At 37.7% G+C, this 25,193-nt stretch overlaps 1 protein-coding gene and 1 non-coding gene across 3 annotated transcripts in view; one reads left to right on the forward strand and one right to left on the reverse strand.

Annotated features, from left to right (window-relative positions):
• The window catches only part of WIF1 (WNT inhibitory factor 1), a 71,692-nt gene that overhangs the window by 22,623 nt on the left and 23,876 nt on the right, over positions 1-25,193 (reverse strand). For both annotated transcript variants that reach the window (XM_015431156.3, XM_015431154.3), the window contains exon 3: positions 5,106-5,214. In XM_015431156.3, the coding sequence (XP_015286642.2) occupies positions 5,106-5,214 (109 nt within the window). The remainder of the gene's footprint in view (positions 1-5,105; positions 5,215-25,193) is intronic.
• LOC123567851 (U6 spliceosomal RNA) lies at positions 22,911-23,017 on the forward strand. Its single transcript, XR_006690942.2, has one exon. It is a non-coding gene; the product is annotated as a U6 spliceosomal RNA (small nuclear RNA).

A 25,193-nucleotide genomic window follows, 5' to 3' on the forward strand; every position in this document is an offset into this window, starting at 1 on the left:
TGTGAATTCCAGTGCAGAATAGGTTGTATAATCTAAACGAGGTGAATTAAAACAACTCAGAAAAACTAAAGCAGATTGAATATAACTCACAGCATTGAAGTACAGACTGATATGCCATTGATTGCACATCAACTAACTCTTCCACAGAAGAAAGCAGCAAATTTGTTCTGATTGCATACTGCTCCCACATACAGATGGGCATGGTGCTCAGATAGCCTCAGCCTCCAGTCAGTTGAGTCCCTGTCCTTACAACAAGGCAAGAGATGAGAAAGGCAGGCAAGAGCCCATCCTCCACACCATATGATCATGAACCGCTACATCACTAGAAATATACAACGTAAATATTCATCAGTCCTTCAAGCTGCCCTGCCAGCCATTCATTCTCTTACCAAATACTTAGCACAAACTCTGGGCTTCACATTCTGCTAAGAACTGGGGTCACCTATAAGAAGATGGTCTCTCCAGCATGGGCATCTATTTAATACAGTGTAGACATTGGATTCCTAAAAGTCCTAGTTGAGAAACACCACTGCTCTGTTGGTTTCATGGTCAGACAAAGAGAGTGTTCAAAGAGGCAAAGTCTTGGCTTCATGAAACTGTTTTTTGTTATACAACTCAGTAATTTTACTGAACCACCCTGCAGTTTGTATTTCCTGTTTTTGTTCTCTTCTGATGCCAGAAGGCAGGCACTTCATAACTGTTAAAGATCAAGAGTTTTCTTTTTTCATGTAGTGTTTAGGCATATAGGAGTCTGTGGGATAAAAGAACAGTTTAGCAGCTTGGGGGTATAAAATAGCCCTGTAGAATAATGAATGCTACCTGGATGCTTAAAAGCAAAGACACACTGATTTGGTTACTTTTTAATAATGCAAGGTACCTTCACTTCTCCTACTGGAGGGACTGAGCTAATGAGGCTAATGAGTAACTGCCCTGCAATGGTCTAAGGTTCCCATAAACTTCTTGCACCTGCATTTCTACAAACAAATCCTACATCTGCTTCTAAAAGACTGTGTGTGTAAGGGGGTGGTGGGGTGAGGGAGTTGTATATGCAGAGGATGTGTGTGTGTGTGCAAGTCCGTGTGCACACATGGACACATGTGTACATATTTCCTGGTTCCCAAAGAAGGCTTGTTGTTTTTAGTTTCAGGTTGACCAAAGTGTTACCTACTTTTCCCTCTACATTTATTATTTATAAAGAACCCAAAGTATTAGAAAATTATGTTCTATCTAAACATGATCTATTAAAATATCCTCACATCATATGTTCAAAATCTTATGTGTCAATTTCCTAAGAAGTAGAATTTCAGTAATTTTTTTTTTTTTTAACTAGACACAAAAAGTGAAAAAAGCACTTAGGATACAAGCATTAAATTAGAAATTCAAAGACGCAAGATTTACCAGAAGCTGAGCAGGTAGGTATAACTGGGAATTAATGTATTTTTAATGGGCCATGATGAGCTTATATTCCTTTATTAATCAGAAAAAAAATATAAAATAGAAATTGAGAGATGTTATGTACTTATTTTATTCTGACTGCTTCTAAAACAAAACAAAAGAGCAAGAAGAATTTTATAGAAAATTATCTTTAGCCAGGTGCTGGCTCATGCCTGTAATCCCAACACTTTGGGAGGCCAAGGCAGGCAGATCACTTGAGGTCAGGAGTTCGAGACAGACCCTGGCAACATGGTGAAACCCAGTCTCTACTAAAAATACAAAAATCAGCCAGGCATGGTGGCGTGTTCCTGTAATCCCAGCTACTCAGGAGGCTGAGGCAGAAGAATCACTTGAACTCAGGAGGTGGAGGTTGTGGTGAGCTGAGACCCACACCACTGCACTCAAGCCTGGGTGACAGAGGGGCACTCTGTCTCAAAAAAAAAAAAAAAAAGAAAAGAAAATTATTTTTGACTAAAAAGGAACACCATGTGACATGACATGAGATTGAGTGATGACCGTATTCCAAGAATTTGGTGGCTGGAGTGCCTTTGTTTTCTCCACAAAGTAATAAAGCCCTACCAATGCCATCTGAGTGGAATTAGCGTATCCAGATCTCTGGAATAGATACTCATGTCCTTGGGGCTACACATCTCAGGTGAATAAATCTTCACCCAGAACCCAAACACATCTAGGTCAGAAACAGATCCTCTAGGGGGGCTGTTGGTCACACCTGCAGCACTGTGATGATCAAAGAGAAACTGAAGTTATACTCCTCCTGTCTACACCCATGATGGCACTTAGATTGGGAAATTAGAGAAACTCTGTTTATTTAGTCTCCCACTCTTATGGCAGTGGAATGCAACAAGGAAGATCCACTGGAAGTGGCAGATAACTGTAATCTGAAAATGCCCATTGTAAAAGTACCTGATCTTCTGATTACTTTAGAGACTTAAATTAGTTCTGGATTTGTATTAGTCATCTGACAAAATTTATTTTCATGTTCCTCTAGAAGAATAAGACTAAATTTTTTTTAAAAAGAGAGAGTATGCCATTGATGATTTTAAAACACTATAAACTACAACTATCACAATAGTAAAATAAAGAGTAATCTCTAAACATACCCTATGTGTAGAAAAACTTAACGTGAAGTAAACAGTATATCTTGAATCAATTCAACTTCTCATGTCAGAAAAGTTAATGACTCAAAAATAATTCAGTTTAGAGCCTTATTTCATAATCCAAAAATAAATTTTTATAAAATGCTAGATGCATATGTAAGTTATCACTTAACTGCTTTCTGAAATAGGAATTAGTACCAAAACATACATGCAGTGCAAAAAATTGCAAAGGAAAAGATAGGTTTGACCACATAGGATTTTAAAGCCTCTGCATATTCTCCTCCAAAATAACATAAAATATAAATGTTAAATTGAAAAATATGCAATAAGTGGTAAATATACCTAATATAACAAGCTTTGCAGATCAGTAGGAAGAACACTATTATCTCAATATAAAAATGAGCATGGTACACATTTTTCATGCTTTAATAGATACAAGAAAATTTTTTTTTCCTTAACAGGAATAAAAAATACCAAAAGAAGACTGTGATAAATGACTTTTTACTTTTTCTTTCTTTTATCTTTTTTGAGACTGACTTTTTTTTTTTTTTTTTTTTTTTTTTTTTTTTGCTCTGTTGCCCGGGCTGGAGTGCCTTGGTATGATCATATCTCACTCCCCAGCTCAAACAACCCTCCTGCCTCAGCCTCTTGAGTGTCTGGGACTATGGGCATGTGCCATCATACCTGGCTAATTTTTTTTTTTTTTTTTTGCGCTCGCTGTGTCTCCCAGGCTGGAGTGCAGTGGCGTGATCTCGGCTCACTGCAAGCTCCGCCTCCCGGGTTCATGCCATTCTCCCGCCTCAGCCTCCCGAGTAGCTGAGACTACAGGCGCCCGCCACCACGCCCGGCTAGTTTTTTGTATTTTTAGTAGAGACGGGGTTTCACCGTGTTAGCCAGGATAGTCTCGATCTCCTGACTTCGTGATCCACCCGCCTCGGCCTCCCAAAGTGCTGGGATTACAGGCTTGAGCCACCGCGCCCGGCCATACCTGGTTAATTTTTAAAATTTTTTGTAGAGACAGAGTCTCACTATGTTGCCCAGGCTGGTCTTGAATTCCTGGGCACAAGCAAGCCTCCTCCCTCAGCCCCCGAAAGTGTTGGGATTATAGGTGTGAGTCACCGCACCCGGCCCGACTTTTTACTTTATTAGCCACTGAAGTAGTTAATGTGATCAATAACCTATGTTGATGAGATTACAGTAAGCCAAGCATTCTCCCTATTGCTTAACCAGGGTAAAAACGGGTATGATAACCTTTATGGAAAGTAATTTGGCATTTTGGCAATTTGTTTTAAGAATCTTTAAAAAGCTCATAGTTCCTATCCTTTGACACAATAATTCAACTTTTAGGAATCAATTTTAACAAAATCATGAGATAAGCACCAGGATTTTGGTATGCACATTAACCCAACAATTACTTTCTGAATACCTGCTCTGTGCTGGGCCCTGGGGTGGAGCCACAGTGAACAAAAATTAGGGCTCCTATGTGCATGGAAGTTACCATCCATTAGTTTAAAAAAATTGTGATATTTCTATATTCAAACTCTAAAAACAATGTCATTAACAAGTAATAAGGGAATGGGTATACAAATTATGGTATATCCATAAAATAGAATATTGTAAGATCATTAAAAACAACTTTTGAAAAAATCCATAATGACATAGGAAATGGTTATGTTAAAAGGTTAAAAGCAAAAACAAAAAATCATGATGCAAAACCAAATATGTATTATCGCAAGTATGTAAAAATTCAGAGAAAAAAGATTAGAAGGAACTACATTAGGATGTTAACACAAGGTGACTTGTGATCTCTACATATTTCTAAAAGTCAGAAATTCTGGGCTCTAGTCTCAACTCTACTGCTTATTACTATCCTAATATTTGACTTTGGGCAAGCCAGTCAAATCTCCTAAGTCTTAATTTTTTAATTTAGAAAATGGAGCTGCAATTCTGGATTTGACTCACTGCTAGTATTCAAATTAGATAGCGCAAGAGTGGGTCTCCTGTAAGCTGAAAAGTTTGAAACAAATATCACATACTATTATTTTCTTAGCAAAGAAGGATGATTAGACTAGAAATGTTGAACGCCTTTCTCCCATTTTTCCACGTCTCCTGTCTCCTTCAAATTCTAATTGAATACAATGCTAACTTTTGGGGAATTTTCTTGACTTACCCCATCTGCCCTCCAATCACTTACTTTGTATCTTTGCCACATTTTTGTGTATCTCATTAATCCATACATTGGCCAAATATATCTCACTAGATGTGTTTATTTCTTCTTTTTTTTTTTCTTTAAAAATGTCTTGAATCATTTATGAACTTAGTGTGGGCTGGGCTGGGGCTATTCTGAATTTTTAGAAAATTATATAACCATAATTTCTTCACTCCCATCTTAATCCTTTGCCCACAGAATAACAACTGAACTGTCCTAAAATCAACAGATCTCTCTAGGAAAACATCTCATAACCTCTCTGATGGTAGGACATTTGCATCTTAAATATTCTCATCATCATTACATTTTAAGTGTAAACCTTGCTTCAGGCAAAGACCACCCACCTGATGCCTTGTGAGGCACTGTTCCCAGCAGAGGGACATTGACGGTTGGATCTGCCATGATGCCTTTATCCAGGGAGCGCAAGGACAGGAATTCATAGAAGTATTCTGCCTACAGAAAAAGGCACTGACAGTTAGTAACATGGAAACCACAGAGAGGGAGAAGGCACCACTGAATTCATTGTCCATATGATGGGGCAGAGATAATTTTCATTACAGGAACTCTGGAGCACACGGCATCCAAGATACTGGGTAGGCACAACGCACCCTTCTGTGTTAGACTCTGGAGAGAAGTGATCTTTAAAAACATTAAAAATAGTCACAATAGTCAGTCTGTTTTTTGGGGTTTTTGTTTGTTTGTTTGTTTTTTGAGACAGAGCCTTGCTCTGTTGCCCAGGCTGGAGTGCAGTGGTGCAGTCTCAGCTCACTGCAACCTCTGCCTCCCAGGTTCAAGCGAGTCTCCTGCCTCAGCCTCCTGAGTAGCTGGGATTACAGGCATACGCCACCACGCCCGGCTAATTTTTGTATTTTTAGTAGAGATTGGGTTTCACCATGTTGCCAGGGTCTGTCTCGAACTCCTGACCTCAAGTGATCTGCCCGCCTTGGCCTCCCAAAGTGCTGGGATTACAGGTGTTAGCTACCATGTCCGCCCAGTAAACTTTTAACTTAAATGATATTAATTGCTGTCTTTATAAAAGAATGAGAAAACAGATTCTCTTAGGGAAATAAGTGATGTCAAACCAGTTATTGACTAAAGTCCATCTCAGCTATTTTAGCCATTCTTTAATACTCCTAAGTCTAAGTTCTAAAGTGAGTCTTTTGATCAGAATTTGGAGAGTTGTAATGAAGTCCCAAATTTCATGATATTGCTGTTAACATTTATTTTTTACTTTCATTCCCTTTGAAAGATTTGTATTTAATGTCTCAATTTATTATGGAGAGAAAAGCCAAAAAATGCAAAAACCACCATCACAATAAGATAACAAGCCATAAACCTTTACATTGTAAACATGTTCATTTACCCACTAAGTCTAGTTGAGAAAATGATTCCTGCTACTCAAATGGCCATGAATATTGAAAGTAATGATGCATAATCTCACTATAGAGCTTTAATGCTTAATGGATTCCCAACTGGATTATTAAAACGGTTTGTGAAGGCCAGGCTTGGCAGCTCATGCCTATAATCCCAGCACTTTGGGAGGCTGAGGCAGGTGGATCACTTGAGGTCAGGAGTTCGAGATCAGCCTGGCCAACATGGTGAAACCCCATCTCTACTAAAAATACAAAAATTAGCTGGGCGTGGTGGTGGGTGCCTGTAGTCCCAGCTACTTGGGAGGCTGAGGCAGGAGAATTGCTTGAACCCAGGAGGTGGAGGCTGCAGTGGGCCAAGATAGCACCACTGCGCTCCAGCCTGGGCAACAGAGCAAGACTCTGTCTCAAAAAAAAAAAAAAAAAAAAAAAAGTGAAAGAGAGGCATCACTAGAGATGCTATAGACATTTAAGCAAGAAAACATATTGCTGTCAATGTTACACCAATAAATTCAATGACTTTGATAAAATGAACTCCTTGAGAAACACAAATGAACAAATCTGACAAGAAATAGAAAGTTTGAATAGCCTTATGTCTGTTAAGGAAATTATATTCAAAATTGTAAACCCCTCCAACAAGAAAAATTCCAGGGTCAAATGGCTTCCCTGGTAAATTCTCACAAACATTAAGGAAGAAATAATGCCAACATTACACAAATTTATAAGCATTAGAGATTGTTATTATTATTATCAATATTGTTTTCATAAGTCTCCTCCCTCAGTTATCAGCTTCCAGCTTGAACCTGGGAGGCAGAGGTTGTCACGAGCTGAGAACATGCCACTGCACTCCAGCCTGGGTGACAGAGTGAGACTCTGTCTCAAAAAAAAAGAAGGGGGCGGGTTGTGATGGTAACAATATGTTCTTGCTTGGAAATAAAGAACAATCAATAAATAGCACCAATGCTAACATGAGAGTTAGGTAAGTTGAATGGTTCTGCAGTTACTTGTAGAGACATCCAGAATTACATTAATTTAATGTAATGAATTTAATTAATTAATTAATTTTTGCATTCTATCCATTCAGTTCCACACCCAGGACTACATTAATGTAATTAATTAAATATATTAATTTTTGCATTCTATCCATTAATTAAAGAAATTACATTAACATGAACCAGAAGGAGGTTAAAAAAGAATATGACCCTATAAGCAATATAAAATTTACTTTACAACATGAAGATATTAAGAGATACATGGTAGACATTCAAACAATTTGCTCTTTTAAATCACAGTATCACATGCAGCAGGCATTAAGGACTTCATATGAGGATAATAATGCCAAGGGGTAGTCTCAGATCCTGTGGGAACTTGCCTATACTTGAAGTGAATTGAGAAATACTTCCTGGTTTCACTAGGCCAAAAGGAGCACCTTCATGGACCAAATTCCCACTGCATCCCCTCCTGTGAGTTGTGGTCAAGGTTCCAGAACACCACTGTGAACAGTTCCCTAGGTGGGTAACAACATTGTGTAAATTAATTTATAAAATTGATTCACTAGGATGGCCCTCAGAATAAAGGGTCATAAGGCAGAAAATTCTTCCCCTGTTTAAGGGAAGGCAGAGGTTTATAAGAAGTCTGATGAAGGGAGTGTTGTCACGAAAGGTGATTCAATTTGGAATGAATTCCTTTGAAAGAGAGAACAGTATGCCTCTCCCTGCAGGAAAAACCAATGACTATTAAAAGTGGATTCGTTTTCATGAATCCAGGTGTTTTAAATGACTTCTACCACCTGCACTTCCCTCTACACTTTACTAGATAATAAGTATAATTTAACACATTGTTCTAAAATGTATTTTATTTGGCACTATGAAAGGATTAGTGATAGATGCCTTTATAATGAATAACATTTGAATTATTTATATTACTAAGTACAGTAACAACAATCACACAATAAACATGGGTGTAACGCACACCATGTGCCAAAACATTCTAAACACTTTATTAACAGTACATATAATGTTGGAAAAGAACTGAATGGATAGAATGCAAAAACTTTGAAATGAAAAGGTCAAATACCATATAAGTTATCATTTACTACCCCATAATTATATCTTTGAGCTTTGTCACATTATAAATTAAATAAACCTTCCTATGTGTGATATATTTTAAAATTACATTTGTAAAACTATAATACTTTTAATAAATATAATTTAACTAAAAATAAACTTTTAATAGAAACTAGACACCCAGATTAAAACAATGATTGTGTAGAATTGATGGTGATTTTTTTCCTTTTCTCTCTTTTTCAGATTTTCTATATGTGAATTTATATCTTTTAGTGAAATAAGTGCATTTATTTTAAAAAACAGCATTAATCATGTACCCTCCTTTCAGTTATGTGGGTGATGATTCTTTTTCCATAATTCTCTGATCATAGATAAAATATTCTTCTTGAACATCTATTTAACATGGCTGTGTTTATACAACAATTTTATTTAAATCTCTTGCACGTCTCCTTGAAAGTGTGCTTCAAGGAAACAGCAATTCGCATAAAATAGCTTCTGAATGTCTCCTTCTTTCAAAAAATGTTGATGATGTTCAAAGAATATGGAACTGAAAAAATTTCATTCGGAGGCCAGAAACATAACTTTACAGAACCTTCAGGTATGGCCACAGAAGGTAGGCTGAGAAGCATGGAATCTGTTAAACGTAGCATCAGAGAGTTGATAATGAGCAGTGGCACGACTGCTCCACATGATGCAGCTAGGCTTAATAGATTTCCCTGGACACCCAATACTCTGATCTAATCAATAACAAACTTTACACAAAGGTGTCCCTTTTATTTCTTTGAGAATCAGTAAACATTTGTCTTATTCTAATAAGACTATCATAAGGCAGGAACTGGTTTCTTTCCTGGATCTTATCAGCAAAAGGCAGTTACTAGAGTAAATCGTTTTCTTTCTTGCTGATGATGATAACTAACGGTGCATGAATCTGTGAAACATGTAATTTCCTGGATACTTGGTACATTTCTTAAAAAAGATTTTGTCTGTGGTTTTCATTGCCTCTTTAAAAATTCTAACTTTACACTGGAAAGTTTTAAGATCAAAAAAAGAAAAGAAAAAAGAAAAATTTGAACTTGAAAACCATTTAGAAATTAACCTTTTATCTCTGATGTTGACACTAACTTCTTTCAAAGTTTTACTTTGCCATTGTAAAGAAATCTGAAACCATCAATACTGTAAAAATATTTCTACAAATATAGTATTATGAACTACACAGTAAATATATCCTTCATTTAACCTAAGGGCTTAAATTAAAAGCCACAATAAATGGCTGATGAACAATATATTTATGCCGTACTCTAACTTCTAGACAGGACTTTCTGTTTCTACTTTATTTATAATATAAATATTCTTAGACCCAAATCTCTGCATTGGAAAAACTTGAGAGCAAATAAAATCCAAATTCTATGCCAAAGAGAACAGAGAACTAGCTTTAAAGTTTGGGAACAATTTCCACAAATTGTAGATTTATTATTTAGATAAAAGGAACTCAGAGCATGAACAGTAATAGAGAATTGGTATATTGGAGAGTCTAAAACCTCTATTAGGAAAAAATACATTTTGTTCTATTAAATGACACTAGAGTAAACTCAGGTAAAGGCAAACAGAGTGATTATCTGGGAAACACATGAAAAGGTTGCTTTGTATTCAAACAAAGAATGGGTCTATTCAGGAGAATAATTCACTGGCCTGGTTTGCCATGCAGTAAATTTTCTTTTCATGGAGAAGCATAAAAGACACCCAAATATTATCAAGAGAGGAGTGCTGGAGGTCATTTAACTTGCTTCCAATTGACTTGGCTGAATATTAGGATTGTTCCTTCCAGATGAGATGAAGACATCATTTAAACAGCAAAATGGGACAACTCATAAGGCCTTTGCTCTGGCACTTCTTTTGGGGTAGACATAGAGAAAGGAAGCAGAGAATTGCATTAACCATTGCGAGGAATGAAGATAATCCAATATTTCTCTTCTACCTTTGAAGTTCTATGTTTATGGCATGTACTTAATCTAATAAACACAATAATTGTAGGAGCCTCTGAGTTAAGAATCAAAGATCTTTCATAAAACATAGGTCTTCAAACCTCTTTTAACCCATATATCATGATGCTGGCCTAAGTGCTCATGGAAGAACATTAAAACAATGAAGTTATCATCTTTGTTCTAAAGAAGGCTTCGGGCATTTATAGATACAAAACACACAGAAGCCGTAAGGTTTGAAAATTTTCAAATAATTTTTGTTGAATGTTTATTATACTGCAGTTACTTTATTTAATTATCACAACAGCCTATTATTATTATAGCATACAAGTGAATTCAGATTAGCAGATTCACTGGGTATGAGAGGTACTAAAGAGATACAAAATAGATCCTACACTGTATGTGAAGGGCCAGAAAAAATCTAAAATCAGCATGGAAGGAAAACAGTTCAATGTTAAAGACCCAAACAAAACGAATAAGCATGCCCAATGATTAAAATAATCTGAACATCTAGAGCAAAAATTGCCAGATCTCACATTCTTCCTCAGAATTATTCTTGTTACCTCTGCAAAATTTCATCCTTCAAACTCAAAGTTCACTATCCTTGGACTCTGTGACACTCTTCTGATTCTCAAACCACTTCTTGATTTTCCTGCGTTTCCTCATTGACTCTCCTCTCAGCTCATAAGCATATACAATCACTAAGACTCTTTTTATATTGTTATGAAACTCAGGTATTTTCATAGATTGAACCATTTCCCTATAGACAGTGATGCTCAACATGAACCATTCACATCCTCCTTCCAAAGCGCAGACTCTTCTTGCCATCTGCCTCGTGCCCATGCTCACGTTCTTGGAGCCTGGTTCATTATCTTCCAAAATCAGCTTCCCCACTTGATTTCTCTTTTCTTTTTCCTTTTCCCTTTTCCCTTTCCTCTTTTCCCTTTCCCCTTTTGCTTCTCCTCTCCTCTCCTCTCCTTTTCTTTTCTTTTCTTTTTTTTTTTTTTGCATCTCACTCACTCTGTTGCCCAGGCTGGGATGCAGTAGCACAATCATGGCTCACTGTAGCCTCAACCTCCTGGGCTCAAGCCATCCTCCTACCTCACCCTTCCAAGTAGCTGGGATTACAGGCACGAGTCACTGTGCCCAGCCCCACTTGATTTCTTTCTAGCTGCCAACAGTCTTGTTATTGTTTCAATTAACAGATACTGAATCTCAGGGTTATTGCTGTTTCTTACCTCTATCTCATGTCCCCACAGAAATACACCAAAATCTTATCTTTTCTTCTTTTATATCTTATGATTCTGTACCTTCCTTTCATCCCCACCACTTCCACCTGAATCCAGCATTTATTTCCTCATATTTGCATTATTATAACATTCTTTGAAATATTCTTTTTGCCTTTCTATTTAAAAGTGGCCAATACATCAAATTAAACCACCACTTTTGCCATGTTACAATCCTTTCCTGTCCCTGCTTATGGCTGGGATAAGGCCTTCAGCCTGTTACGTGTCTCCGCAGCCTGGTTCCTTTGTCTTTTTATCTCTCACTACTCCCCAACAGGGATCATCTTCTGGAGCTCACTGGCCTGAAGTGATACCATAGCCATGCCTATATTCCAGTGATTTAACCTCTACTGACCTTCAACAGGACTTAAACCAGCTTGGCCCTTAAACATCTACCACTATGCATTATTATTAAACTTTTCATATGTTTATATCTTGTATTCTCATCTAAATGCTGGATTCCTTGTGGCTAAGAATGGGACTACATATTTTTTCCAATGGTCTACTGGAGACTCACTCAACATTGTGCACAGCAAGGCATTTGAAAAATATTTGCTGAATAAGTGAATGAATGGCCTACTGAGAAGCATCCAGAAGTGTAACCCCGGTGCGTTCCAGAACACATTGTTGTGGTAAAATGGCATTAGCCTCTGATTCTAGCAATAGGCAGCAGCTTTTCTGTTTTGGCAATTGCTTAGTTACTTTTATGGGCCAAAAACCTCTCTCTTACTTTTCTGTGTGGTCAGCCATTGCAGCCCACAATTGAGAATACAGAACACTTTTGAAAAAAGAATAATCAAACACTGACATTTGTTATCTACCTGATCTGTGTATAGTTTATAACTGTTTTATGCTGGTTCTGGCACAAAGCTTTGGCAATGAGGCTCCCAGAAAGAATGTAAGGAGAAAATGTAAATGAGGTCCTGTTCTGACACAAGACTTTGCCCAAGGCTCTTCTGGTTTATATTTCTCTCTTGGGTTTCCAGTCATTTTGCCTTCTGTAAATTACAGGATGTAATTGCGCTATCACTGGGAAACTGTGAAATACAGATTGAATATCCCTTTTCCAAATTCTTGGGACCAGAAGTGTTTTGGATTTTAGATTTTTTTTCAAATTTTGGAATATTTGAATATATATAATAAGATATCTTGGGGATGAGACCCAAGTCTAAACACAGAATTCATCAACTTTCATATACACCTTACAGGCTGAAGGTAGTTGTATATAATACTTTAAATAATTTTGCGATCAGTCACACAAAGTCAGGTGTGGAATTTTCCACTTGTGGTGTCATCATGGCCATCAAAAAGTTTCAGATTTTGGAGAATTTCAGATTTTGGATTAGGAATGCTCAACCTGTATCAACAATGACTATTTTTCCCTGCCTCCTTTTGAAACTAGCGCTTAGAAGAACTTGTTTCAGAAAGGAAAAGGGAAAGCGCCTTCTCATGCAGAGCTGCTATTTATTTTACCGATCGTGGCTTAAACAGGCAATGGAAGAAACATTGCTTAAAGAGAAAATCTCGGTTAGCCAACTTCTTCTGTTCTAGTCATTGTTTTTATATACACTAGACTAGACCCCAGCCAGTGGGCTGGACTGACGGAGTGAAGTTATTGGAATATAATGGTGATATTAAAACTTGAAGTTCAAATAAACATATCCAGGACTATGAGAGTTTTGTAAACTAAAACTGGCAGGAGATCACAGTTTGGCTTCACATGAATCTGAAATGTCTAAGACATTTTCCATTTTTTCCTCCTAGGGTTTGGAATCACCACTGCTCATGCAAACCACAAACAGACCTGGCTATCTGACAAATCGTTGGCTAGTCACTCTCTTTCAAGATGTCTAAAGATAGAGAAGCAACAGAGGGCTATACTGCTATTTTGTATTAAATAAAACCAACAGTTAAGGTTTTTTATTTATATTTTTTGAGGAAGGGATGACAGAAAAGTAGAAAAGCAAAGCATTGGGAAATGGAAAACACTTTTTTCAGCTCATCTAAAAATTGAAAAAAAAAAAAAGGTATTAGTATAAATATGAAGTAGAATTTAAACCAAATTTTGCCCTGTTCAGCACACTGCTTTCACTGGTTTGCCAGAATTTATAATGGAAAGGGTTGTGTAGGCAGCAGTGGGGCTTCTGAAAACTTCTGTTCCCCTGAAACTTCCAGGACAAGTGCCTCCTCCTCACAGTAAGCCTGCTCCAACTCAAGCAGTAGCAAAATCCTGGGTCGATGCCAACCTAAAAATTGGGCATGGGGAGGAAGGAAGCATTAGGCAACTAAGGGGGGCAAGATAAGGGACTGAGGAAAGAAAATGTCATTACAAGTGGTGTGGCTGACACAGTGGAGACCAGGGACAGTCTAAACAGGAGGTGTGGAAAAAGAAACAGTGTGGAGAAACTTGAGAACAAAACGACACATTTCTGTTAGATGCTAAGATGATGATTCCAGAGCATGGAGGTGCCCAGAAAGCAGCAGTGTGTGTGCAGGTACTTGGAAGGAGAAGGGAGAGGGAGACAGTTCTGGAAAGGGAAAAATAATCTCTTTCCTTGTGGTTTTTTTTTTTTTCCCATCTCATCTCAAGGCTTACATTTGAATATTTCTTTTCTTAAAGCTTCAGAAGCAGTCATTGGGTATTCATCTGTATGAAGGGAAAAGAGAACTGTGCTAAGAGCTATTTCTTTACTAATAATTTTTAAAAATCTGAGCAATTGTCTGGGCGTGGTGGCTCACACCTGTAATCCCAGTGCTTTAGGAGGCCAAGGTGGTGGATCATGAGGTCAAGAGTTCAAGACCAGCCTGCCCAACATAATGAAACCTCATCTCTACTAAAAATAATAATTTAAAAAAATTAGCTGGGCATGGTGGTGCACACCTGTAATCGCAGCTACTCTGGAGGCTGAGGCAGGAGAATTGCTTAAACCTGGGAGGCAGAGGTTTCTGTGAGCCAAAATTGTGCCACTGCACCCCAGCCTGGGTGACAGAGCGAGACTCCATCTTGGGGGGATAAAACAAAACAAAACAAAACAAAACAAAAAACCCTGAGCAATTACCTTCACACCTCATGCAGTACATTTGTTCTTCATCAATATCTCATTCCCTTGTTCTCTCCTTCATGCATTTCACATGGTGATATATTTCAGCAAATCAAAATTTTTAGGACAGAATGATATTTACAAAGTGTACATAAAAACTTGAGTAGCACATATAAGTAGCTCAAAGAGGCAAAATTAATGTTCCATTTCTTTCACAGTTCTTTAAAATGCATAGTTACCTCAAGGGGTGTATATTTATTTCATTCTATTGGTAAAAAGTAAAAGTCAAAATTTTTAAACTGAAATATCAGGAGATATATTCAGTGGTGACTTCCAAAATATTTAAAATTAGGTCATATTTTTCTTAGTTTAGCTCTAGGTAGTTTTCTTAAATTCTTTAGTATTTTTTCATTGAATCCACATGGACAGTATTAACTTACTTGATTTTAAAAGAAGGAGGAAAAAAACCCACAGACTTTCCCCCTTAGCTTAATGTTTTGAAAAAATGCATTAGATATTTTCATAAAGGTTATGAGAAGTGCCTTAATTTGACATTTTTGTTCAAGTAATTGCAATTGCATATTTCAGAATACTATGTTACAAGATATCCTAATGAGTTCCTACCTAAGAGTCAAACAGAAAAAAAAGTCTGTAACCTCTTGGTTACTGATTTTCAAGGTCCAAAACTAGTCTTATGAAAGAAGATTTTAAGAACAGTCATGTATTCGATAAATTTTATTTTACACTTTAGAAAAAGTCATTGCCTAGAAGGTAGAACATACTTGGCTCTTTTAATCTTCTTTTAAGCTCTTCTAGTCATTTGCTATTTAAAAGTTGTTACTCATACATGCATTATTCATTCTGTTTAAGAAAAAGAGAAACTAAGGCAGAATTGAAAATTTCCTGAGGAGTACTGATGATGACAAGCCATAATCCAAGGACTAACTAAATCTATGTGGCCAACTTCAATTGTCCTCCTAATCCCCAAGAAATTCTTGTAAACATCACTAGTCTTTCCCTTCTCGTACACATGACAGTTTCATAGTTTCCCCTCAGGTATGCTGTCCCATTCCTGCTATCTTCTCTCAACTGATGTCAATATCCACAAAGAAAACAGAGATTACTATATACGAATCCTCTCAACATTCCCCCCATCTATCTACAAATAGTCTATCCATATCCAATCCTGGTTCCTTTCCATATCCTCTGGCCCCATTATTTATGCCATTTGTGCTCATGTAGGTGATGAAAAGATTAAAAACCCTGTCTCCACCATCATTATCATGCTTTTAAAAGTCAATAACCACGGCCTCAGTTTTCTTGCCCATCAGTCTTTACTACAGTATGGTTTTTGCCCCAGTCACTATTAAAATTTCTCATAAAAGGTTACTGATGACCTCCAAGCTGTTGTCCAATGAGCCCTTTCCCATCTTTCTCTCTCCTGTCATCTATGAAAATTTTTAATGACAATTAACTTCTCCTTCTCTTCTTTTTTGATGTATACATAACAACTCTCTCTGAGTTTTCCTTCTTCTCCAGTCACTTTCTCTAGTCACCTTCTCATGCTCTTCTCTCTATAATTGCACCTCAAAAAAAAGAAAGTTCTGAATGTGGGTCTATGCATCCTTAGAGAACCCATAGCTTTGATGTTCATATGCATATGAATATCTTTCGGGGGGGGCCGACTATAGCTTTCATCACATTCTCAAAAGAATCTATGACTCAAAAAAGTTAAGAACCATTGTCTTAAATGTTGATGTTCCCAGGAAACAACTACTTGTCTGCTCTTCTGGCTTATGCTCTCTTCTTGGGGGCATCTTATCTACTTCTATGACTTCAAATTACACCTACATTTCATTAGCCTCCAAGTTTTTTATCTCCAGTTTTCACACTTCTCCTAATCTCTAGATTCATACTGACAACTGTCTACCAGACATCTCCTTTCAGACTTAACATTGGAAAGATAATGGACTAACTCATTATCTTCCCAATGAGGCTGTTCATTAGTATTCCTTAAGAAAGCATAATATACCTATTACCCAAGACATAAACTTGGCGGTTTTTCTAGACTCCAAACTTCTTTCTTACCACCTACCTCCACAAATTTTCATTGATTTCTCAGCTTTATTCCTGTCTTTTCCTTTCCAATGTTACAACCAAAATTCAGACATTTCTCCCTCATGGTCCTGTGCCCTAACCTACCTCCCTGGTACCTCATGCTCTCCAGATTTATTCCCTCAATCCCCTCAATCGGCACCATCATCCAATTTTTCTTCTTAAATGCCAACTGGAATATATCACTGCTCCTACTTAACACCCTTAATGGTTTCTTATTACAATGAAGACTTTGGCTACAACTTTCTCTCCAGCTCTGCCCACCAGCCTCTTCTCCCACATCCTGCCTCACAAGTCTTTGATCTGGCCATAGCAAACTTCAAGTTAACTGAGCCACTAGCCTCTGTCACGAATCTTATTTCATACTCTATGCCTGGAGTGTCCACTCCCTGCACTTGTCCACAAAACAAATTTTGACTTACCTCTCTAAGCTGGAATGAGATGTCATCTCTTTGGTAAAACTTCCCTTGCTACAGATGCTTCTTTCCCTTTTCTTCATCTTTACTATTGTACTTATAGTAAAAATCTGTTTTCTTGTCTCTTCTCCTTGGCCCCTATCCCAATTAAACTCTCCTCATTGGAAGGGAATTTTTCTCTTCTTATTTGAATCCACAGTGACTAATCTATTTTTTGTGGCTCAAAAACTGTTTCTAAAAAATGAATGCGAACATTGGGTTAAGTTAGTATAGTCTAAAAAATAGGTAAGTCACTTTTTACCATGTCCATTCAAGTCACGAAATTTCTGCCAAGGCATTGGGTCCCAGTCAGCAGTCAGTGGGAAATGGGAAAAGGAGTCAACAAGGGAGACTAAGTTGGTCCAGAGCTGACTCTTGAAGGGAGAAAGTCAACAGTCCAAATAACAATGGCCACGAGCCTGCGGAGAATGTGGGTGAAATCTGGGCTAGAGTGAGACCAGCTTGGCTTGAATTCTAACTCTACTATTTACTAGCTGGCCTTGCATACAGGCTTAGCCTCACATTCATTCAACACATATGTATGGCATGTGCCAGGCGTAAGGCATTATGAGTGCCTGAGATGCCAAGCTGAGTCAAAACAGACCTAGTATTTGTCCTTATGGAGCTTGCAGGCTGGAAGGGAGCTGACCATTAATCAAGTAAGTAAAAAATTAAGACTGTGATAAAGGGCTTCAGAGAAGTACACGGGGTTCTTTGAGAATGTGTACTTTGGCTTAACTTGGGGGTCAGGAACAGCTTGCTTGAGAAAGGATGGCAGAACAGATCTGCTCAGTGAGCAGATTTTAAACAGGTGAAGGAGGGGCAGCTTTTTAAGCAGAGGAAAGATCAGTTGCATAAGCTCTGGGAGGACTCTGGCAAGCTTGAGGAACCCAAGGAAGCCAGTGGCTACTTTGCAGTGCTGTTGTGAGGATCAAATAATGCATGTAAAGTAGGTGCAAATGTTGGCACATTGTAAGCAGTCAACAAATGCTAGTTACTATACACAGGATCAATATAAAGTCCCTTATTGGTGCAGTGTGGTAGCAGGAGTCCCTAGACAGTGGCAATACCCATAGGAAAAAGCAGCTTGGAGATTCCTGGGTGATGGGAGCTGGAGGGGTGTGATCAACGGAGGGTCTCTGTAATGCATTGTGGGTATAGGGAGTAAGGTTCAGAATGAAAGAAGGGACGGTAAAAAATAGTCCCAAACAACCTTCCTTTTCTAGTTCAAGTTAGCACATACAGGCAAAGTTGGAATTATCTTATTTCTTTAACTTTAAAATAAATTAGAAATGTCTTATCAAATTATTAATTTGCAGGAAATTTAAAGGGTAGAGAAACAAGTTAAACTACACCACAAAGATGTAATCAGTAAAATCCAGACTATGGAAAACTCTATGGGGCAAAAACCTAGTTTCTTTAATACAAATTTGAAGGAATGAAAAAAAGAAATACATGGAGAGGAAATCTCCATATATTTTCCAGAATTATGCAAGACAAGTATTTTATATATTGTGTATATGTTCCATATATAATATATATTATACATTACATATATTATTCCCAGTATTATACAAGGAAATCTCCATGTATTTCCCAGTATTATACAAGGCGAAACTACAGAAGAAGTCTTATTCCCTACCTTTGAGAATCTCTGATAATAATGCTATTTGCCTGAACTTAGCTAATAAGAGTATCTGCTTCTGTTTAAATTAAATTCAATATTGTATCCTATATAACCAATTTCCTGTATTACAGTTTGAATAAAGAGAAATCACAGACTAGGTAAAATGGTATTGTGATTAAATTCTACTGTGTTTATATTTCCAAAAGTAAGTTCGATTTTCATAAGTCTTGCCTTTTACCCTAGGAATCCATTTCAACCAATAGCTCTGATCAAAGGTTTAAAAGTAAATTAATTCCAATCAATTAAGAACAAAATCTTTTCCAAATTGAGATACACACAGAAGAGCAAATCATTATATCTGGCTGATCTTTCCATGTTCATGCCTTCTTTCATTCATTCACCCAGTAAATATTTACTGAGTTTACACCATGTGCCAGGTTCTGCTCTAGGCACTAGGGATGCAGCAGTCAACAAAAGAAGTAAAAACCCTTGGCCCTCATGGAGCCTACTTCTGATGTGATAAAGAAGAGGAGACACATAAATTTTAAATAAATATTTAAATTAACATATAATATATCAAGTAATGACAGGCACTATGTGGAAGACTTCAGTAGAGAAAGATGATAGAGAATAAAATGTGGCACATATACACCATGGAATACTATGCAGCTATAAAAAAGAATGAGTTCATGTCCTTTGCAGGGACATGGATGAAGCTGGAAACCATCATTCTCAGCAAACTAACACAGGAACAGGAAACCAAACACCACATGTTCTCACTTATAAGTGGGAGTTGAACAACGAGAACACAGGGAGGGGAACATCACACACTGGGGCTTGTTGTGGGGTGGGGGGCTAGAGGAGGGATAGCATTAGGAGAAACCTAATGTAGACGACGGGTTGATGGGTGCAGCAAATCACCATGGCACGTGTATACCTATGTAACAAACCTGCAAGTTCTGCACATGTATCCCAGAACATATATATATGCATGGTAGGGGATTGCTGTTTCAGAGAGGACAGACTCAGAAGACTGCTGGGCTGGGATGTTTTACTAGAGACTGGAATCAAGTGAGAGGGCAAGCTATGCAGATATCTGGGGGAAGAGCAGAGGGAATGCTTAGTGCCAAGTCCTTCAGGTAGCAGCGTACCTGGCACATTCATGAAAATAGCGAAGAGGCCAGTGTGACTGTACCAGAGCAGATGGGTACCATGGTTACGAGCATGCAGCTCAAGGGGAAGCAATGCCTTAACCCACGCAAAGCTGTCTGGAAATCCCAGAGGAGGAACCCAGGAAAGCGCCCATAATAACAAGATCAGTTTTAAACATCCTCTGGGGCCAGAGGAAACTCTGTAGGTGACGTCAACTCCTGTCTGCCTCTTACCTCTGATCTCTCTTGTCCATGATCCCGCTCCTGGAGGAACTAGACCCTACTGAGAAGGGTCTACCATGTTGCAAACAACCACGCTGCAGCTAAGGGAGAGGAGAATCTTAACTTTAAATAAAGGTCAGAATTTTAACTACCACACAGGAGATTTTAATTACTGCCATGAGAATAATCTTAGCACTAAAGTAATCAGAGGACATTTTATTATCTCAGGCTGACTACAGAAATCCCAGGATCTGCCTGAGCATCCATCCAAAGACCCAGAGAGAAAGTAGCCTAGTGATAGGTTTGCAGGAGCCGCTGTGAGAGAGAGAGTAAAGATCGCTCTGTCTGATTACACATGATGGCATTTTGCTGCTTTGGTGTAATAATTTATGTAAGGATGTTAAGAGTAAAAGAGGGGCAGCAGATCTGCCATTTGTAACGTTAGCCAAACTCACAGTCTGTTTTTTTTGTTTGTTTGTTTTTTGCCTGCTTAACACATGCCAGAATATTAGGACACACCTGAACCCTCCTTCATTGCTTTTTACCTATATTAAGTTACACCTTAGCTTTTCAACTTCTAAGAGTTGTTTTCTGCAAATTTTGAGTACTTGCAATTCCTGTTCCTAGATGCATACCTATTTAATGGTAATCACTCTCTTCTGAAAGCACAGCATACAACAGTATTTTACAGTCAAAATAAATGATTATATGACAAATGAGAGCAGACACTATAGTTAGTCAAGTTGATTCATTAAAAATATACATACACACACATAGACACATTAAAGTTGAATCAACTGTCATCTTTTAGTGATGACTGTTGATCTGATGTGATGAGAGTTCCCACACGTGGATAGGTGGATTCGGCTCCTGGATGGTCTGGAACATCGTTAACTCATACAGACTGATTCTGGCCCCGGTTCAAACTTCTAAGCCTTTGTTCTTGAGGCTCAGAGGATGGCTTTGAAGTTCAGGATAAAGCTCTTCTAACACACCATTACCAAAGAATAACCTTTTGATTATGATCTCATGAAAGTATAATCAATAACTTACATAAGTTAAAACCATGGCAAACAGTGATGGTTCTGTAATTGGACCTTTATGAATTCCATATGTTACAATCTCTGCATTAGCTAACAGTTCTGCATAATATACATATCTCTTTCCCAAACATAGTCGCTGAACTTTCTTAAAAGACTATGAAACTTTTCACAGCTACTGTCAGCCTTGAACTCTTCAAACCCCTAAGCGTGGGTGTAGTACCTAAAGGGCAGGATTTTTGGAAAGTCTGAAAGGACAAATATTTCTCCCAGATCCAATAAACAGTCATTTGCGGAAAGCAATTTAATCAAAGACAGTAACTTTTTAACCTAATCGCATGGCTTGTGTGCTTTGAAAAATATATCGGCGGAAAAAAAAGACTTCTGACAAATCATTGTTAAAATATGAGTGAAAATATATTCATTTAGCAAAGACATGCTCTCATGTGAAGATCCCAAATGCCTGGGAAGCCATTATGTCATTAACCACATTATCTAGGGTTTATATTTGCTTTCTCTTTCTCATTAAGTGAAATTGCATTATTAGCAAATTAGAAAGGTGGGTGTTTAGCGTAGCTTGATTGCCTTCACTTTGGGAGGAAGGGCAGTAAGCATGAAAAAAACAAAACCAACAGAATTTTCTGATCTATCTAAGGGGGCAACAAAGAAGTGTGAATTGAAGGAGCACTTAATGACAGAATAAAAGATATCCAAGGAAAGATTAGTCCCATCTTTTTGTACTAAACATGAGATCTTTAAAGAGAGATGAATATGTAAAGCCAAATGCAATAAATGAAGAGGGCACACATCAAAGGAGTTATCTTTGTGTCTTGGCTTCTTCCTTCTCAATAACTATTACTAACTTCCCTCCCATTCCCCACTCTATCATCACCTTAGTCAATTTTGTTACCTGTTATCATGGATTCTCCTCCTCCTCCTCCTCCTCCTCCTCCTCCTCCTCCTTCTTCTTCTTCTTCTTCTTTTTTTTTTTTAACAAGGTCTTTCTCTGTCACCCGGGCTAAAATGCAGTGGTGCAATTTTGACTCACTGCAGCCTCCATCTCCTGGGCTCAATCCATCCTCCCACCTCAACCTCTGCAGTAGCTGGGACTACAGGTGCATGCCACCACATCAGGCTAATTTTTGTATTTTTTTTGTTTTTGTTTTTTGGTAGAGGCAGGGTCTTATTATGTTGCCTAGGCTGGTCTTGAACTCCTAGGCTAAAGCAATCCTCCTGCCTCGGGTCTCCCAAACTACTAGGATTACAGGTGTGAGCCATAGTGCCCAGCTTGAATTTTTCTTTATTTTGGAACATATTTGAAAGTTGCCAAAGCCAGGTCTGAGCAAATTTGTAGGTCTCTAGATTCTCTAGTTCAAAATAGCATGCTCAAGCAATCCTTGTGGCTCTACTGCCACTATAGAGAACTTTTCCTCTTGTAACTATGTTAGTAGCTTTCAAATTAGAAATACTGACTCACAATGCATTCATTGTACTCATTTGTATTAAAAATATGATATTTGGCCCCATATCTCCTCTATTTGATTATAATTCCTAGAGGCAGAGATGATAACGATCTATCAGTCTATTTTCAATAGTCCAGTTTATTTTGTAAAGGTAATTTCAAGTGTCTTGCACACAAAAAAAGGATGATCAAAGACCAGTAACAGCAAAGGGGAGAGAGATCAGGTTTTTGAATATCTTCAGTATAACTAAAGAAAATATCAGTGAGCTTATTAGGACTCCAGTTGTAATAGAAGGAAATAGGCTACATAAAGAAGAAAAGAAAAGAAACAGATTTTGCTCACTTAGGCAGCACATATACTAAAATTGAAACGATACAGAGAAGGTTAGCATGGCCCCTGTGCCAGGATGACACGCAAATTCGTGAAACATTCCATATTTTTCAAAACTTAATTCAAGATGGATTAAATACTTAAATGTAAAACCCAAAATCATAAAAACCCTGGAAGAAAACCTAAGCATACCATTCAGGACATAGGCATGGGCAAAGACTTCATGACTAAAACACCAAAAGCAATTTCAACAAAAGCCAAAATTGACAAATGGGATCTAAATAAACTAAAGAGCTTCTGCACAGCAAAAGAATCTATCATCAGAATGAACAAGCGACCTACAGAATGGGAGAAAATGTTTGCAATCTACCCAACTGACAAAGGTCTAATATCCAGAATCTACAAGGAACTTAAACAAATTTACAAGAAACAAACAACCCCATCAAAAAGTGGGCAAAGGATATGAACAGACACTTCTCAAAAGAAGACATAAGTGCGGCCAACAAATACATAAAAATAAGCTCATTATCACTGATCATTAGAGAAATGCAAATCAAAACCACAAGGAGATACCATCTCATGCCAGTTAGAATGGCAATCATTAAAAAGTCTAGAAACAACAGATGCTGGTGAGGATGTGGAGAAATAGGAATGCTTTTACACTGTTGGTGGGAGTGTAAATTAGTTCAACCATTGTGGAAGACAGTGCGGCAATTTCTCAAGGATCTAGAACCAGAAATACCATTTGACCCAGCAATCCCATTACTGGGTATATATCCAAAGTATAATAAATCATTCTATTATAAAGACACACACACACACGTGTGTTTATTGCAGCACTGTTTACAATAGCAAAGACTTGTAGCCAACTCAAATGCCCATCAATGATAGACTGGATAAAGAAAATGTGGCATGTATACACCATAGAATGCTATGCAGCCATAAAAAAGAATGAGATCATGTCCTTTGCAGGGACATGGATGAAGCTGGAATCCATCATTCTTAGCAAACTAACACAGGAACAGAAACCCAAACAACACATGTTCTCATTCATAAATGGCAGTTGAACAATGAGAACACATGGACACAGGGAGGAGAACAACAGACACTGGGGCCTGTCAGTGGTGGAAGGCAAGGGGAGGGAGAACATTAGGAGAAACACCTAATGCATGTGGGACTTAAAACCTAGATGACAGGTTGATAGGTGCAGCAAACCACCGTGGCACACATATACCTATGTAACAAACCTGCACATTCTGCACATGTATCCCAGAACTTAAAAAAAAAAAAAAAAGAAAGAAAGAAACAGATCAATAGAAAAAAACTCGAGGTATCCAAATCAGCAAGGCTGATGTAATCTGATTCATGATTTGTGTGGATGTATGGACACTAAGAGCTCTGAAAACTGGGCCTCTTTTATTCACCTTAGAAAAAAAAAAAAAAGAACAGCTCTGAGAATTATACACCAGTCAGTATCAATATTTGTTTTCATGGCTTTATTAATGGCTAGATGAACAACCTAGATACCAACATAGAGTCACAAGATGCAAGCCATGCCATATTAAATTGATGTCTTTCCTCAAAAGGGAGGACAGGAAACAACAGAGATATCTACCTCCATAGTTACAAAATGGGAAATCTAGCCTCTACCATTCTAGGGGATGGCTAAACAATAGACTTAAGAGCCACACCCAAAGCAAAAACCTGTATCAGCCTGGTGGACACATTGCGTGGTATTTTATTCAGGTTAGTCTCAGAAACCAATCTATTAGATACTCTTGTTAGTGACTTTGACAAAAGATATGATAGCGACATATCTTTGCCTTTATCAATTCCTGATGTTTTCAAAATGTATAGAAATGTATACAAAATGTATACAAATATGAAGGTGCTCACGTTGCCTACTTCTTTTTCCTACTTTTCCCACTCCCAAGTCTTATCATTGATTCATACTAGTCTATGTTACTTTTCCTGATCCCTCCAAAATCACTTTGTTTCAAAAAATCAAGTCCTTCCTCAACATTTATTTCTAAATTATCTCCTGCCCAGAGAGTAAATCTTTCCACAGAACTCTTTCTGTGGCCATTTTTATAATTACCTTAGCATTGTCTTTTATGTATTTCTGTCTTTGGTGTTTTCCCTTAATTTTCTTTGATTGTATCATATCACTTGTGTGATATGATTAGAGGAAATTAAAATTCAAAATGTTATAGTATCATAGAGGAAAAACATGTTTACTAAATGGAAGAAGTGAGGAAGAGAGGAGTTTTAATTCTAGGATTGGCAG

This window comes from Macaca fascicularis, chromosome 11 (assembly GCF_037993035.2).
Source record: "Macaca fascicularis isolate 582-1 chromosome 11, T2T-MFA8v1.1".
Taxonomy (NCBI): Eukaryota; Metazoa; Chordata; class Mammalia; order Primates; family Cercopithecidae; genus Macaca; species Macaca fascicularis.